This window comes from Schistocerca gregaria, chromosome 6 (genome assembly GCF_023897955.1).
Source record: "Schistocerca gregaria isolate iqSchGreg1 chromosome 6, iqSchGreg1.2, whole genome shotgun sequence".
NCBI lineage: Eukaryota > Metazoa > Arthropoda > Insecta > Orthoptera > Acrididae > Schistocerca > Schistocerca gregaria.
In genome coordinates this window covers 321,300,607-321,319,613 of record NC_064925.1, presented here as the reverse complement: position 1 = coordinate 321,319,613, position 19,007 = coordinate 321,300,607, and the positions used below count along the sequence as shown (strand labels likewise).

General features: G+C 37.7%; 1 protein-coding gene across 1 annotated transcript in view; it reads left to right on the top strand.

Annotated features, from left to right (window-relative positions):
* The window catches only part of LOC126278865 (cilia- and flagella-associated protein 70-like), a 37,826-nt gene extending 24,953 nt beyond the window's left edge, over positions 1-12,873 (top strand). Inside the window, exons 7-9 of the mRNA XM_049979140.1 lie at positions 410-555; positions 9,726-9,872; positions 12,754-12,873. Coding sequence (XP_049835097.1) covers positions 410-555; positions 9,726-9,872; positions 12,754-12,873 — 413 coding nt within the window. The remainder of the gene's footprint in view (positions 1-409; positions 556-9,725; positions 9,873-12,753) is intronic.
* Positions 12,874-19,007: the final 6,134 nt, after the last annotated feature.

The following is a 19,007-nucleotide window of genomic DNA, read 5'->3' as shown; positions in this document are numbered from 1 at the left end:
TTATCATTGAGCTCTTGAAAGTTACTCATCTTCCCTTAATATCTTCCACAAACTTGTGTCCTTTGTATATGTGCATTAAATACCACAATCATAAAGTTTTGAGAAAAAATATCTTACTTACATAATGCCAAAGCTGTAAAAACCCAAAAATATTATGTTGGTTATAAAATTTTCATGCTACTTTTGTTATCATAACATCTCTCTGGAATCTTAAACACACATAGATGTTGACAAGAATATTCATTTTTAAGGATATAGAAGTACAAAATTGTTACTCAGTACTTACAGGAAGAAAATGTAGTATCAGTTTATAGTGACATCAAAATTAGAAAATTGTTTAAAAAATGAAATCTTCTTTTGCTGTAGATGCACATCAACTACAACTGCTTTGTGTTTTTATTATGTATAGCAAAGAAACTTATGACCCAGTATAGAGAGGAGCTGAATTACCTATATATGTCAAGTGAGCCTTTGGCATGGTCACCAACAGCAATGAAGGATGAATCAGTGTTCCTGTTAACTGCAAAACTTCTGCTGCAACTTCATGCATATCAGGTGAAACATAATGTTATCTGAAACATTTCATTCTAAAAAATATAGGCGAGTTCTGGTTTGCTGAATCAGTGGTAGAGATATGTAATAATATAATGTTTTAGCAGATCAAGTTGTCTGCCAACCTAAAATGTCAAATTTATTTTTGAGTGCTGAATATATAAACAGTATCTGCTGTAACCATCATATAATACTATGCATGAGTATACACCCCCTTGATAAATAAGGACAAACTTTTTGAATTGGGCAATAATATAAATAACAGACAACTAACTACTACCATATAAAGGCAACACTGGCCTGCAAATAGGCATCTGCGCAAGATCTCTTTAGCTCAACTTTGGATATTATATCCTCCTTCAGGTGATGTACAGATGTGTGTGCGAGCACGCGCGAGCGCACGCGCGCGCGCGCACACACACACACACACACACACACACACACACACACACACACACACACAGTCATTCTTTCTCCCAACTTAATGATTCAGCTGGAGTATTTGTCTTGGGTGTGGGTGCAATGGATAGGCAGAGTAAGCAAGATGTGAGGATTCTAGTGAGGAGATATGATCGGCAGGAAGTGGGAGGGACAGGGAGAAAGGGACAGGAATTCATGAACACAGTTGTCTACTGTACATACAATCAAATCCAGATGTGCATGTGCATAAGAAAGGTATGTGGGAGTGGGGGAGATGGCTAGTAAATCAGGTAAATCAGTGTGGAGCAATGTAGAGAAAATGCTGTATGAGAGGTATCCAAGAATAATAGGGGGATTTGTACCAGGTTGAAGATATGAATATGATAGGATAAAAAATGTGTTGGGAAGACATACATTCTGCTCTTGGATGGAGGGAGAAGGGAATGATCTAGATACACAAATTACAACACTTACTGAAGCAATCTTGTGCTAATTATTGTGATCTGAAATTGGATGGTCAAGCATGCCCAGTATCTCTGTTCATCATTGCCTATTTATGGAAGAGATCAGATACCTGGTGATTTTTTCCACAAAGGAAGCTATGCAGGGATTGCCAAAAGTAGTGCTTTCTGCAATGGAGTGTAATACACTCACAACAAGACTGAAATGGTGTGTCCTGACAGGTTTTGCACCTTGAGCTTTCAGTCATATGGCAAGAGAATGGGTAAAAGAGAATGCAGAAGGATAGACAAGGATATTTTATAGGATGCATTTGACTTACTAAACTGCCTGTTTCAAGGGAGCAGTCAGGAAATAGAGGCAGAAACCAGTAAGATGTTGTTATTGTTGTTGTTGTGGTCTTCAGTCCTGAGACTGGTTTGATGCACCTCTCCATGCTAATCTATCCTGTGCAACCTCCTTCATCTCCCAGTACCTACTGCAACCTACATCCTTCTGAATCTGCTTAGTGTATTCATCTCTTGGTCTCCCTCTACGACTTTTACCTTCCACTCTGCCCTCCAATGCTAAATTTGTGATCCCTTGATGCCTCAGGACATGTCCTACCAACCGATCCCTTCTTCTAGTCAAGTTGTGCCACAAACTTCTCTTCTCCCCAATCCTATTCAATATCTCCTCATTAGTTATGTGATCTACCCACCTAATCTTCAACATTCTTCTGTAGCACCACATTTCAAAAGCTTCTATTCTCTTCTTGTCCAAACTATTTATTGTCCATGTTTCACTTCCGTACATGGCTACACTCCATACAAATACTTTCAGAAACGACTTCCTGACACTTAAATCTATACTCGATGTTAACAAATTTCTCTTCTTCAGAAATACTTTCCTTGCCATTGCCAGTCTACATTTTATATCCTCTCTACTTTGACCATCATCAGTTATTTTGCTCCCCAAATAGTAAAACTCCTTTACCACTTTAAGTGTCTCATTTCCTAATCTAAATCCATCAGCATCACCTGACTTAATTCGACTACATTGCATTATCCATGTTTTGCTATTGTTGATGTTCATCTTATATACTCCTTTCAAGACACTGTTCATTCCGTTCAACTGCTCTTCCAAGTCCTTTACTGTCTCTGACAGAATTCCAATGTCATCGACGAACCTCAAAGTTTTTATTTCTTCTCCATGGATTTTAATGCCTACTCTGAACTTTTTTTTTGTTTCCTTTACTGCTTGCTCAACATACAGATTGAATAACATCGGGGAGAGGCTACAATCCTGTCTCACTCCCTTCCCAACCACTGCTTCCCTTTCATGCCCCTCGACTCTTATAACTGCCATCTGGTTTCTGTACAAATTGTAAATAGCCTTTCGCTCCCTGTATTTTACCCCTGCCACCTTTAGAATTTGAAAGAGAGTATTCCAGACAACATTGTCAAAAGCTTTCTCTAACTCTACAAATGCTAGATATGTAGGTTTGCCTTTCCTTAATCTTTCTTCTAAGATAAGTCGTAGGGTCAGTATTGCCTCACGTGTTCCAACATTTCAACGGAATCTAAACTGATCTTCCCCGAGGTCGGCTTCTACCAGTTTTTCCATTCGTCTGTAAAGAATTTGCGTTAGTATTTTGCAGCTGTGACTTATTAAAATGATAGTTTGGTAATTTTCACATCTGGAAACTCCTGCATTCTTTGGGATTGGAATTATTATATTCTTTTTGAAGTCTGAGGGTATTTCACCTGTCTCGTACATCTTGCTCACCAGATGGTAGAGTTTTGTCAGGATGAGCTCCCCCAAGGCCGTCAGTAGTTCTAATGGAATGTTGTCTACTCCCGGGGCCTTGTTTCGACTCAGGTCTTTCAGTGCTACATCCTCTTCCATTTCCATAATGTTGTCCTCAAGTACATCGCCCTTGTATAGCCCCTCTATATACTCCTTCCACCTTTCTGCTTTCACCTTTCTGCTTTCCCCTCTTTGCTTAGAACTGGGTTTCCATCTGAGCTCTTGATATTCATACGAGTGGCTCTCTTTTCTCCAAAGGTGTCTCTAATTTTCCTGTAGGCTGTATCTATCTTACCCCTAGTGAGATAAGCCTCTACATCCTTACATTTGTCCTCTAGCCATGCCTGCTTAGCCATTTTGCACTGTATCTATCTTACCCCTAGTGAGGTAAGCCTCTACATCCTTGCATTTGTCCTCTAGCCATGCCTGCTTAGCCATTTCGCACTTCCTGTCGATCTCATTTTTGAGACGTTTGTATTCCTTTTTGCCTGCTTCATTTACTGTATATTTATATTTTGTCCTTTCATCAATTAAATTCAATATTTCTTCTGTTACCCAAGGATTTTTACTAGCCATTATCTTTGTACCTACTTGATCCTCTGCTGCCTTCACTACTTCATCCCTCAAAGCCACCCGTTTGTCTTCTACTGTATTTCTTTCTCCCGTTCCTGTCAATTGTTCCCTTTTGCTGTCCCTGAAACTCTGTACAACCTCTGGTTTACTCAGTTTATCCAGGTCCCATCTCTTTAAATTCCCATCTTTTTGCAACTTCTTCAGTTTTAATCTACAGTTGATAACCAATAGATTGTGGTCAGAGTCCACATCTGCCCCTGGAAATGTCCTACAATTTAAAACGTACCAGTAAGATACTGAAAATAATCATTCATCTTGTTAAGAAGATGTCTCTACAAAAGAATTTAAGCTGACTCAGTAGGTTCCATCTTCAAGTCTATGACTGGAAATTACTCCAAGGATCTTTCATAAAAGACTGAGACATACAGTATTAGTGCATGTATATAAAATATGTCTAGGCGCGCAGTCCGGAACCATGCGACTGCTACGGTCACAGGTTCAAATCCTGCCTTGGGCATGGATGTGTGTGATGTCCTTAGGTTAGTTAGGTTTAAGTAGTTCTAAGTTCTAGGGGACTAATGACCACAGCAGTTGAGTCCCATAGTGCTCAGAGCCATTTGAACCATTTATAAAATATGTAAGATAAGCAATTAATTTCTAACCGTAGACTTGTCTCACTCCTGTGATTTCTCAAAGATGTTTGATAGAACATGCATCTTCTTTCATGCCAGTAATATATTAATTACTGCGTGGGCACACCCTCTGCAATACACGTCACTTACGAATTGTAAGTGGAATATCTGAGACTTGACCAAAGACTGCAGTGTGTTCTGAGTCATGCTCAGTATAAGATAGGTCTCTGTCTGTTTTGGTTCAATAAATTTTACTGAGTTATAACTGCCCTGCATACATTATTGGCACACTACCTGTTATCTGCATAGGGATATCATCAACAATTGTCCTCTTAGTTTGATTTCTGTTAAAATTTCTCTAAAGAAAAAACAATTGTTTTATTTGCAGTTTGTATTAGAATAACAGAAATTTCAGGGTGGAAATAAAAGTAAAAAATAAGGAAAGGCCACCACTCACCTCTAGCTATGAGTGGGTGCATGTGGAAGTATAAAATGGTTACATGTGTAAGAGAAAATGTTTCAAATGGCTCTGAGCACTATGGGACTTAACATCTGAGGTCATCAGTCCCCTAGAACTTAAAACTACTTAAAACTAACCAACCTAAGGACATCACATGTGTAAGAGAGTTTACTTTATCTAGAAAAAGAATGCTTGCTTAGAAGCTAATAATTTCTCTGTTCTGCCATATTTTTTAATATGGCATGCATCAGTCAACTACAGTTGAAAGTTTGCCTTTCCTTATTTTTGATTTAATCGCCATTTTGATGACCAAAGTTTTTAACCATTTGCGTATAAATATATAGTTTCAAAAGAAAGATGTGCTATCAATGGTATCCCACTTCCATGATTACAGACTTACCTCAGTTAACAGAAAACAAAGCTCACATGAAAAGAGTACACAATATGAACAAAATTACAATCAGAATGGTATAAAATAAGATATTTACAATCTTTGTTACTTAATATGTGTCAGTTTTTTTATTTACATAAGTAACTTAACATAGTCATTGAAACCCTCTCAAAAACTGCAGAGTTTCCATTTGCATAGTTACAAAGGTTCTTTCAAGTTATTGATATTTTTAATACAAAGGGGACTGATGATCATAGATGTTAAGTCCCATAGCTCAGAGCCATTTTAATGCAAAACATGTAATAGTAATTGTGCCAAAATAGAACTACCTGTGTTGGTACTTTGATCTATGAAAATTGTGCATTTAGCAGGGTTCTGGTTATGTTTAAGCAGCAGGGTAGGTTGATTGATTTGGGAGAGTGGACCAAACAGCGAGGTCATTGGTACCATTTGATTAGGAATGAAAGGAAATCGTCTGTGCCCTTTCAAAGGAACCATCCCGGCATTTGCCTGAAGTGACTTAAGGAAATCATGGGAAACCTCAATCAGGATGGTCGGATGCGGGTTTGAATTGTCATCCTCCCAAATGTGAGTCCAGTGTTCTAATCACTGCGCCACCTCCAAACAGCAAGATAAAAAAATGTACCAGTGTAACTCTGGCATGGAAACCACTGAGAAAGATAGTATGGCATGTGAATAGTAAAGAGTATGTAAGCAAAAATGAAGACCAGACATTAATAACAAGCTGAGTGTCAAAAATTCTATCCTGAGTTATTTGATTTTATTCATTATGTCAAAAATCTTTAAATAAAAAATTTGAACCATTCTTTTTTTATTATGTAGGGTGTAAATCATATTAATATTGCTAATTTTTTGACTAACCTTTTTCTTGAGACTAAAAAGTAGTATTTTTTCAGATAAATGTAGAGTGTGCAAAGTACCATACTCTTACTAGAAAAAGCAAAGTAAATGCCAATGAATAATAAATCTCAAGCTTCTCTGGTACTTTTTAATAACAACATTGCACAAGTACATGATCATATGACTAATTATTTTGAAGCCTTAATTTTACTTATAAAGAACTTAAAGCAGTTTTAATTCATTAATTATTCTAAGAATGCTCTATTATCTTCATTATAATATGGCAGTATCAGTTACAGATAACTCTTCTACTCAACTGACAAGCTGTATTTTTATGGTTGCAATGGTAAAACCAAGTCCTTGAATATATGAGGTCTGTTCAAAAAACTCTGGAACTTTGTCCACAAAATTTTTCTACACTCGCCTTTTACTTATTGTGCATGGTCTCCTTTGAAATACTCTCCTCCACAATTGATTCACCACTCCCACTGCCGTTTTCACTTCCAGAAGTAGTCTTAGTACACCTCTTTCTGGACCGCACGAAGCACCATCTGCGAATTTTCTTTCATCTCATCTGTCTTTGTAAATCTCCGTCCTTTCAATGGGATTTTCAAACTTTGGAAATAAAAAAAAGTCCAGAGGGGTCAGGTCATAAGAGTATGGAGGATGAGACAGCACAGTGATTTCACAGGTGAAGATCTTTCTGGTCTTGACTCATGAGCAATGGGACAAACTGGCAGTAACACGATGCATTCCAAAATGCTGTGTCAGGATTTCATGACATAATCCAACTGAAATGTTATGTTCACCTGCAATCTCTTGGACTGCCACTCTTCAATTGTCATGCACAATTTTGTTGATGTTCCTGACATGAACATCATTGGTAGGTGTTGAACAGCATCCTGAAAGAGGGTCATCTTTAACTTCCGTCTTGCCATTTTTAAACCATGTGAACCATTCATAAAATTGAGTATGACTTAACTCATCATCATAGGCTTCCTGCATCATTTGGTGTGTGATTGTAAAGGTTGTCCTGAGTTTCATGCAAAATTTAATGCAGACATTCAAAATTTAATGCAGACGCTTTGCTCCTCTAACTCTGTCATCTCGAAATTCGCAAACTGTGCAACACAATGTTCTACTCAATACAATACTAAACTATAACTAACAGACATACCACAATGAAACTTCCAGCACTTACACATTAAACACATGTGTGTGCAGGGATGTCAATGACATTTCGCCCCAACAAGCCATTGCCGCGAAATTATAAATGTTCCAGATTATTTTGAACAGACCTTATATAAGTGGTAGCCCGTTACTGTTTTAGGTCCTATTATCCTGTGAACACTATATTAACTTCTTTTTTGGGTGACACCAGATCATTAATTACTGAAAAAAACATACATAAAAATGTTCTTACTGACCATCCCATCTCCCAATAAATAACAAACTTTAGTTTCCTGTCTTCTGTCCTTTGCCCTATCAAACTGACCATGATACCCCTCCTCCCCCTTTTTTTAAGGGCATAGAAGTTGGGGAGAAGAATCTTCTTTGTTTAATTCAGGCCCAAACACACCATAGAGTACATGTAGCTTAATTGAAACAAAGCAAGACATAGATTCTGCCATCAAGCAGAGTAAGGAATGAGTAGTAGGTCATTCCTTTGAAAAAATTACGAAAACTAGTCATATATGAAATAGTAACATTGAATATTAAAAATAAATGTTTGATGCATACCTCTTCTTTAGGCTAAGTTTTTACTTCCACTAACACATTTTTATTGTTTACATAAATTTTACCTTCATTTCAACTGTTATTCTTTACATCCAAGGTTGATTCTTCACTTTTTTCTTTTTTACTTGTGTCACTGTTGATTTCCACTTTTGAAAGACAATGTAAAAACTAAAACTGAAAACCATAAACTGAAGTCTTAATCAACAGATTTCACTCCGAAGATTAACATTAGAATTCATAATGAACTGTAAAGTACAATGTTAAGGAATATCTTGAGACGAAGTCCAAAAGAAATTAAAAAATATTGTAGTACTAAAGTAATATCCTGCAACATGTGGAACATATACTGTGTCAGTGAGAACTGCAGTGAAAAGTCTTAATAGCCCACTTTAGGCTCAGAAATTTACCAAGACATACCTCTCATGTCATTTGCTGAGCCTTATATGCACCACTATAGATGGTTGTGGCATTTAGCCTGCTTTTGAGCTTATTAGTATTGGCATCTATGTACCATATGTTTTTGGGTTAACTCTTTTTTTTTATTTTGGCCCCTTTCACTTAACTCATTATTTAGGACTCTTATTCAAACAATCTATATAGTCTAATAAGCTTGGAAAACAATGGGTTCATGTGCACATCTGATGTTAATTCCACATATGTCAAATATGTTCAATAGCTCCTCATTGTGAACTGATTCTATAAGTGTCTGTGATTTTGCAGCAGAGGTGAAAATCAGTATTAGAATAGAAAAAAATAGCAAATAATATGGAATGACATATTCAATATTTTTCTAGTAAGAGTGTATTTTTTACTTTTGTTGCATATTTTCAAAGTGATCTTTGCTTTTCCCTCCTGGAGGTCAGATTTGATTAATTCTTTGGGAGTGGAATTTTTAGTAGCTCACAAGATACAAATACAATCTTTCTTTAGGCACACAAATGGCGAGTCCCACAAAGTGATATTTAAGACTGTGAATTCACAAACACTGTCTGATATACTGGGAACAATGAGTACTACGCTAATAGTCAAAATTAGCACAAGTCTGGTTTTGAGTGTCAAATAGTACACACTATCCATAGCAAAATTCAAGACCATTATGAGCAGAGAATCAACAATGCAAATCATATCCACCTCAAAAGTTCATGAACAAAATGCAGTTCACAACAATACGCAACTATTGCACATCAATGAAAGCTTCATACACATATACTGACTGACTGAACTTACCTGTATTCATGTCCTTATTTGGAATCTCTATCAAGGAGTCTGCCCAGTGCAGCTGTTTTTGCTCATGACATCTGCCAGTGCTAGCCTTAAATGCAGAACACTGCACCCTGCTGATGCAGTTTATAGCCTTGATTTTCATTTCACTGCCTGATAAAAATACAGGCGGGTCTGTCTGTGCATTGCTTTTCACTAGGCACTCAAAGGACATTGATACCACAAAGCCATAATTTCTCTTACAAAATGTGATTTTGTATACAACTGAAACTATCAGAAAGGATAAAGAAACAGGTAACAAGATTGTTGGATGCAAAACTAAATGTCATTTTTTATGCTTTTATCAACGAAAGTTGCCACTTTCTCCTTCAGTTTATTGAGAATTGGACTTTGAATCAGAGATTCACTGCACAGATATCAAAGATTTTAAATTCTATCTGCATTAATTTAAGCTCACTGTATTCAAATTCTTATGCTTAGCCCCCCACAGGTTACTACCATTAACTAATACAGGTGAACCAATTATAAAACCAGCTCGCATTTAATATTGATTTATAATGAAAAATATATCAGTGTATGTAACCATGTATCAACCTACTACAAACACTGTGTAAGCAAAACAACATTACAGTTTTCAGAACTGGCCTTGTCACAAGAGCTCTTACTGCATGGGACTTCCACTGCTTACAGATACTATTTATCTGTTGGACATTACTTATCAGGGCGGTATGATGATGCCATATCACATCTGCAACAAATTGTTGATGGAGATTTCAAGGTGAGAACAGGTATAGAATTTAATAACAACAATAATTTAACAATAGAATCTGCAAGAAAGACTTCTTAAAAATGCAGAATTGAAACTACATTGGTACACTACTTTTGGAAAGTGATTTTTATGTGCTATTCCATACATTTGTGCGGTGACAATACTGCAGCCTCAATTGAACTTCAGTCATAATTATTGTCTTCTTCTTCTTCTTCTTCTTTTTGTTTTGGTCATTTGAATATCATGTTATTTAGGTCACTTCATTTCTTCTGGTCTTTATCCTTGTCCAGTATTCTTCCATTCTCACGCTTTGCAACCTTCTTTGCTCTTCTGTCTTTTTATGATTTTGCACTGTGTCTACTTCTATCCTGAAAACCTGTAAAATCCAGAATCTTTTATTTGAGAATCATCCAATTGTAAATATCTGATTTCTGTATTCCCAATTCTTCCAGATCCCTCTGCACCTCTTGGGTTTAGTGTACTTTGATTTTCTTGTCGCAATAAACTGTATTATTTGATCCGTCAACATCCCATGGTCCATTTTAAGCATGGGTCCAAAGAACACACTCCTCCTTTTCCTAATGATGTCCAAGATTGTCTCTATCTTGGTATACAGTTCTTGTTTCATCCACTTTCTATATTGATCATCTCCTGTTCTTTGAAGTTCTGTTATCCTCCTGAGAATTCTTTGTTCTAAAAGTTCAATGTAATCTATACTGTCACTGATGCATCCATACCTAAATCATCAGGCTGCCACAGAAGGCAAACTGTCCCTTGGTGGATCGATCAGTGTAGTGGCACTATACAGGACAGGCTGACAGCACTCTGCAGATTCATGCTTGGTCCGACAGCAGAGAACCTTCGAGCCTTTCAGTTAGCAAGAGCCAAAGCCTAACAGATAGTGAAGGAGAGCAAGAAGTAATCATGGCATGAGTTTCTGAAGTCCATTTAATTACTCAGCTTCCATTACTGCTGTATGAGAATCTGTTTCTTACTGAACGTTATTTCTGGTTCAGAGTCAGGAATACTCTTTCTGATCGATTTCCTCAAGTTCATGGTATCCCACAGGGAAGCATTTAATCATGACTTTGTTCATAGTCTCGAGCAAAGGCATATCATCTGCAGTGAGGGATCCCGTGCATTGCTCATGGTTTGTGGATGATTTTTCTATTTTCTGTCCCACTTTTAGTCCCATATCTTCCTCTCATCAGCTACAGATGACACTTAAGTGACTGGAAGAATGGTCTGCTCAGACAGGTTTTAATTTCTGCTCAGAGAAAACAGTACGTATTGATTTTAACCACAATCGTTCTCTTTTTACACCTCCAGAACTAAGGCTGTGGGATACGGTTTTACATTTTAAGGAAAAAATGTGATTTTTAAGTCTGTTATTTGATAGCAAAGTTACTTGGTTGCCACATCTCAAGGAACTCAAAACACGAGCCCTTAAAGCACTGAATTTCATGAAGTGCTTGAATGGGAAGAAATGGGGTGCAGATAGATCCTGCTTGCTGCTGTTCTACAAGGGTTTTCTGTGATTGCCTCTTCATTATGGTTCTACAGTCTATGGCCCATCATGACCAACATATTTAAAGAAACTGGACTCTGTACCCCACAAGGGCATCAGATTTGCCACTGGAGCCTATAGGACAAGCCCTATGCTGAGCTTATGTGCAAAGGCAGGGGAGCCACCATAGCTGCTCAGCGGCACTTCCTTGTGGCTAAAGTTCTTGACTTTTCTGACTTTCCCTGCAGCAATTAATAGCTATGAATCCTTAGAATGACTCTATTGCACTTGTCCATGAGGAGTGAAACTGTTCAGTATATGAGCAAAGCAGCTTTCATTCAATCTGGGAATGTCTCCACCATACATACAGAGGGAGGCTTGGTGCAAAGCTCCACCCTGGTTGTTATTGAAACCTAGAATAATTTTAGGCTTGTCAGAGCACAACAAATTGCTTATTCCAGACTTTGTTTTTAAGAATAAATTTATTACCATTTTAAATGAGTACCGGGTCTCTAATATAGTATACAGAGATGGAACTAAAGAGGGGGATTCTGTCAGTTGTTCTGTCATTTTTCTTGCCACTATCATTAGGTTTCATCTGCCTTGTGCATTTACTATCTTTCACACCAAACTTTATTCGATTTTTTAAGCTGTGGTTCAAATGAAATGTGAACATGGATCCAAATTCCTCAGCTCTGACTCGCTTAGTGCACTGCAGACTATCTAGTATACATACCCAGCAGATAGAACTGTCCAGAACATCATGATGTCATCCAGTATTTGCACTAACAAAGAAAGGAGATCTCATTGTGCTGGTTACCAGAACATTTGGGTATCTGTGGGAATGAGTTGGCCGATACCATGGCCAAGGAGGCATGTACCCTTCCCAATGTAACGGACTGCCCTGTCCCTGTGCATGCTGTACTGTCATTACTGATAAGGTCTGTCATGTGTTTTTGGTAGGAGGAGTGGCTGAGTGTGATGGAAAATAAGTTATCAATAAAGGATTTTGAGGCCATGGCACACCTCTTTCCGGCCAGTTAGAATTGATGAAGTCTGTTTAACTTCGAACAGGACACAGCCCCCTGACCCATGGGTTCTTCCTCAGTCATGAAGATCCACCTGTTTGTGTTTTTGATGCATGTGGTGTGCTGATTATGGTTCACCACATTTTAACTGACTGTATTTTACATAATGATGAGAGTGTTCAAGCTGGGTTACTGACAGACCTTGCTCTTAATCCTAGGTGATAATGAATTGATTGTGGCTTGTGTTTTACAGTTCTGTGTTTTGTCTTCACTTCTACTTAAGCTCTTAGTCTGATGCTTGTAGTATGTTAGAGAACAACTGGCTCATCAAGTTACTATTTTTATGCTCCACCAGTCTTCTTTCCTGAACTTGCCTCTTAGTGGCTGTCCAGATCAGATATCATTGTTTATAATGGCCTGCCTTGATTCATTTGCTCCATTGTACCATTTAGAAGAGTTGTGTGTGTTCATGTAAAAAGAGAGTGTATGCAGTCATATGTTGTATTTTAAGCTACCTCGGTTTGTGTGCCCCATTCCTCTCACACAGTTAGCATATGGGCACTGATGACCGCGATGTTGAGCATCCTCCAGATGCAGCAACAACAAGTTCAAGTCTCTAAGGTGCTTCTATTCATACTAAGTTCAGACTTTCTGCTGTGCTTAAAGTTTCAGGATATATCACTATCTAGTGCTGTCTCAGTTTTGCACTGATCAAGATATTCTTCTTATTTTAGATGTTCATAGTTAGTAAGCTTATTTCGTTCTGTTTGCTCATGCTTCTTTTTGTGACAGACCATTGCATCTGTTTTCCTAGGTATTTGAATCTCACTGCCTTCTGAGTGTTCCTTCCTCCTGTTGTCATCCATCTAGGACAGCTTTGCTGTTTGTCGTATACTGTGCCTTCTCAACAGACTTTTGTAGGCCTGCTTTAGCTATGTATTTCTGTAGTGGCATTCACCTATTTTAATGATTTCAGCAATATCAGAATACCATCTACAGTCAATTGATCCTGATTCATTTTTCCCTACACCCCAGTTGTAGGCCACACATTGCTTTCGTTTCTCATCGTCATTCCTAGATCGCCTTACCAAGAATACGGTTACAGAACAAAAGGGAGAATCCATCTCCCTGACTGACCCCTGTTTGGCCTTACTATAAGAAATCTGAATCACAGACAGGGTCTTTTGATGAACAACAGATAATTGTACCTATCCTGACTGACAAAATTTGTGATTCCACTGTTTTATTAGCTATGTTTTGTCTAAAATGACAAATCAGGTATTTAAAAGGGGAGCCTATGGGATAAATGTATTGTGTGGGAACATTTATTTACACTCCTTTCTTTTCCATGTCATCTGTACTACTTTGAAACTCCATTTCTATCTCTGATTTTTAAAGAAGTTAATCATCCTGTAAATTCCATATGACAATAATAGGCATAATATTGTTTTATGCAATATTTGGTTACAAAATTTTCTAATAACATTTATCTAACAATGGAAAATCCAGGATGGAATAATGACAATATAATAATGTGCACACACACACACACACACACACACACACACACAAACACACACACACATATTTACCCCCACCATCTAGATTCCTTTTTCCGTCAAGCACAGTTGCTCGCCGTCTGTTCTCTGTGGCAGTGGTCGTGTGTGTGTGTGTGTGTGTGTGTGTGTGTGTGGTTTGTGCTTGCATGAATGAGTTGGTGTTGTTTACTTTAGAAGAAGATCTTTTGGCCAAAAGCTCAAATGTTTAGCAGTCTTTTTGGTGTGCCTGTCTACCACTCGACATCTCCTCTATATGGTGAGTAGCAATCCATCCTTTTCATAATGCTATCACTAATAACTTTTCATCACAGGTTGTTGTGCTCATTTCTGAATGGTGTGTCTCCATGAACCAAGTGTCTCCATCTTGGATAGTTACCAGCTTCTCTGCTGAGGAGATAGACCAGAGATCTTCTTTCTTTAGGTTCTCTCTTCTCACAATGTGGCCAAAGAAAGGTAGAATTTTTTGATTAGCATGAGAAGAAATGAGCATGGAGATGTTGAGTTGCTCAGTGATGCACATATTTGTTCTCCATTTTATGTGCAGCCTCCTGTGTCTGGCCATAGCTCAAGTGCTTTGATGTGCTGTTTGTTTATGACTTTAAGGGTTCAAATCTCAGAACCATACAAAAAGATGAAAAACATAAGTGTTTCAACAAGCCAGAACTTTATAGTGTTCATTACTGCCCTGTTCTGCCAGATCTTGTTGGGCTTCTTCATAGCCTTTTGCCCTAGTGTGGTTCATCTTTTCATCTCATCACCAGTTTCCCAACTCACAGATGACTGACCCAAGATAGATGAAATATTGCACAACTTCAAGTTCCTTTAATTAGCCTGTGAACTGAACTTGTGCTCCTCAATCAGTTATCATGATTATGGAGTTGCTGGGATTGAGGTCCAATCCATATGTAACATTTATTTTCCATTACATTAAGAACTGTTATAATTTTCCAGTCACTTGGAAGAAAGTGCAAGATCTTTGTTATTTTAGCCATGTGACATACTTCATAAAGTTTATATAATCTCCATTTCAAAATTGATGTCTATAAAGTTTGCTTATCTCAGGAGAAATATTTTCTTTGTAACTGTTCATCTATGTATGCAGAAAAATATGTAGCAGAATGATTTTGATTAACTACTGGTCCTGGAAAACCTAGAAATCCAAGCTGCAATATATCATTGGGCTATGCACCAAAAGTTAGAGCAGTATTTATTTGACTTTCATGTAGAACAGTCTTTGTTTAGCTTTTATGTAGAGCAGTCTTTGTTTTATAGCTGCCTTGTATGTTTCGTCTGGGCACTGCCAAATTAAGTGTACCTTGTGTACATCATTTTTATTCAAACTTGTGACTTCTAATTGAAAATGTACCTTAAATGTAATACAATCTTATCAGTTTGTAGACAGTTTTTATTATAAAATATGTGGAAGTCTCCCTTTAGCAACGTGCACAAGCTATGGCGTGAAGCTGACTGTTTGCCCTCTGTGAATTGGAAATAAATCATGATGTCTTTAGAAGTTGAATAAGTATCTTCATTTATATTTAAAACCCTGGACCTAAACATTATCCCCTAGAAAACTAGATGATGTTCACTAGGGCCAAAACACTTTCATAAATCAAGATGTGTATTTTAAAAAAATCTTTCTGCTCATTATAACAACAATTTTAGAAATAGTCTTCTGAACTACTGTTTCTCATTCTATTCAACAAAGCATTTACCAACTGATTGACTTGCTGAAGAAATGCAAATACACCAATAACAGCTTATGTAACAAAGATTTTTAATTGGAGGTAGGGAATGACAGTATTGGAGATCTCAGATGGTTTCATCTGAACTTGACTGAGGATGTTCTGTTACTTATTTTCTGTGCAATCTGTTCACTAAATTTTGTATCAAAATCTCTGAATAGGAGTGTAAAATTTTGTCTCCACTGTTGTTGTTGCCCTGGTCTTCAGTCCTGTAGCCTTTTGCTCCCTCTATTTTACCCCTGCCACCTTCAGAATTTGAAAGAGAGTATTCCAGTCAACATTGTCAAAAGCTTTCTCTAAGTCTACAAATACTAGAAAAATAGGTTTCCCTTTCCTTGATCTAGCTTCTAAGATAAGTCATAGGGTCAGAATTGCCTCCCGTGTTCCAATATTTCTACGGAATCCAAACTGATCTTCTCTGAGGTTGGCTTCTACTAGTTTTTCCATTCGTCTGTAAGGAATTCGCATTACTATTTTGCAGCAGTGACGTATTAAACTGATAGTTTGGTAATTTTCACATCTGTCAACACCTGCTTTCTTTGGGATTGGAGTTACTACATTCTTCTTGTAGTCTGAGGGTATTTCATCTGTCTCATACATCTTGCTCACCAGATGGTAGAGTTTTGTCAGGACTGGCTTGTAGACAGTGTCTATTTTACTCCCGGTGAGATCAGTCTACATCCTTACATTTGTCCTCTAGCCATCCCTGCTTAGCCATTTTGCACTTCCTGTCGATCTCATTTTTGAGATGTTTGTATTCCTTTTTGCCTGCTTCATTTACTGCATTTTTATATTTTCTCCTTTCATCAATTAAATTCAACATTTCTTCTGTTACCCAAGGATTTCTACTAGCTCTGGTCTTTTTACCTAGTTGATCCTCTGCTGCCTTCACTACTTCATCCCTCAAAGTTACCCATTCTTCTTCTACTGTATTTCTTTCCCCCATTCTTGTCATTTGTTCCCTGATGCTCTCCCTGAAACTCAGTACAACTGCTAGTTTAGTCAGTTTATCTAGATCCCATCTCCTTAAATTCCCACCTTTTTACAGTTTCTTCAGTTTTAATCTACAGTTCATAACTAATAGATTGTGGTCAGAGTCCACATCTGCCCCTGGAAATGTCTTACAATTTAAAACCTGGTTCCTAAATCTCTGTCTTACCATTATATAGTCTATCTGAAACCTTTCAGTATCTCCAGGCTTCTTCCATGTATACAACCTTCTTTTAAGATTCTTGAACCAAGTGTTAGCTATGATTAAGTTGTGCTCTGTGCAAAACTCTACCAGGTGGCTTCCTCTTTCATTTCTTACCCCCAATCCATAGTCACCTACTACGTTTCCTTCTCTTCCTTTTCCTACTACCGAATTCCAGCCACAATAGTGCATTCACTACGCTGTTTGTAGTAACTTACATGCATTCCTATTTTCCTATTCATTATTAAACCAACTCCTGCATTACCCCTATTTGATTTTGTATTTATAACCCTGTGTTCACTTGACCAAAAGTCTTGTTCCTCGTGCCACCGAACTTCACTAATTCCCACTATATCTAACTTTAACATATCCATTTCCCTTTTTAAATTTTCTAACCTACCTGCCCAATTGAGGGATCTGACATTCCATGCTCCGATCTGTAGAACACCAGTTTTGTTTCTCCTGATAACGACGTCCTCTTGAGTAGTCCCCGCCCGGAGATCTGAATGGGGAACTATTTTACCTCTGGAATATTTTACCCAAGAGGACGCCATCATCATTTAACCGTACAGTAAAGCTGCATGCCCATCGGGAAAAATTACGGCTGTAGTCTCCCCTTGCTTTCAACTGTTCGCAGTACCAGCACAGCAAGACCGTTTTGGTTAGTGTTACAAGGCCAGATCAGTCAATCATCCAGGCTGTTGCCCCTGCAACTACTGAAAAGGCTGCTGCCCCTCTTCAGGAACTACGCATTTGTCTGGCCTCCCAACAGATACCCCTCCATTGTGGTTGCACCTATGGTACGGCTATCTGTATCACTGAGGCACGCATGCTTCCCCACTAATGGCAAGGTCCATGGTTCATGGAGGGGTCTCCACTGTTATTGATAAGCAATTACCAGTTTCAGGCTCAAGATTTGTTCTATGTATGGTCTCCCTGTCTGAAGCCTTCATGATACACAACCAGTTCGTGAATTCAGTTGCTTTTCCCTTGTTCAGCATTTGTTTTGAGACTATTGTATAGATCTCTGGCATTAATGATATTCCTCTGCTGTTCCCAGCATCTGACATCTACTTTTTTGTGTATAAGATGTATTAGTGCCAATGTCAACCCTCTTTAAAGCCGCTCTTCATCCAAAATTTTGCTTATAATAAGAGTCAGTTCAATGATATTATTTGTATTAGCATACTTCAAGAGTTCTTCAATGATGCTACCTTTCTAACTCACTTTCATCTAATATGTCTTCCTCTGTCTCATGGCACTCACCACTGTTTTTAATCATCCACAACTTAACAGGAAATATCCCTTCATGTAAGGATTAGGTATAAGTAAATGAAATTATACCTCATCAGCATCTGGTATATTCAAGCAACTGTTTAAACCCTTGCAAACCTGCATTTCCTAGATTACCACATTTTTGGAAGCAGTAAAAGTAACCGTATGTTCATCACTCTGAAATCACACTCCCCTGTAACAACTTTGGTTCACCATTTTCTGTGGCAGCACATGTTCACACTGCCTCCAAAGGTTTTGACAGTTACATTTTTCTCGTACTCTACAACACAAATTCACTTCCATTTCTGTTAAAATCTGTACCCAAACATGTCTTGCGACAGCTCTCTCTGTGATGAAGCAAACTGGGATCATTTTACTCCCTCTCTGCCTCCTTAAATTCCTTTTATTTTCATTTTTGCCTAATCACCATTAACATGCTTGAGTATAATCTGCATTTCCATAAAGGTGGCCCTCAGTCTTAAGGACTATAGCACCAGGTCTAATTTTGTGATTAGTTTTGTGCATGTAATTAATTTCCTAATTTATTTTGACCATTCCTAGTTAATATCTTTTGTTATAGGGTGAAATCAGTAATTGTTTCGTGACTTAGATTCTGTTGTTGACTTATAAACAAATACAAATTCTGTAATAATTATAAACATTTGGAAGACGAACTACTAGGATTCTTAAAGTATTTATTTGGCTCTATTTGAAAACATATTAGTAAACATCCCTGAATTAATTCCAAAATAAGTACCATGTTTGTCAAAAGTGTTGTTTGTATAACTATATCTGTTAATTTCATTACTTAGACAAATAATTTGGCCTAAACTTTGTG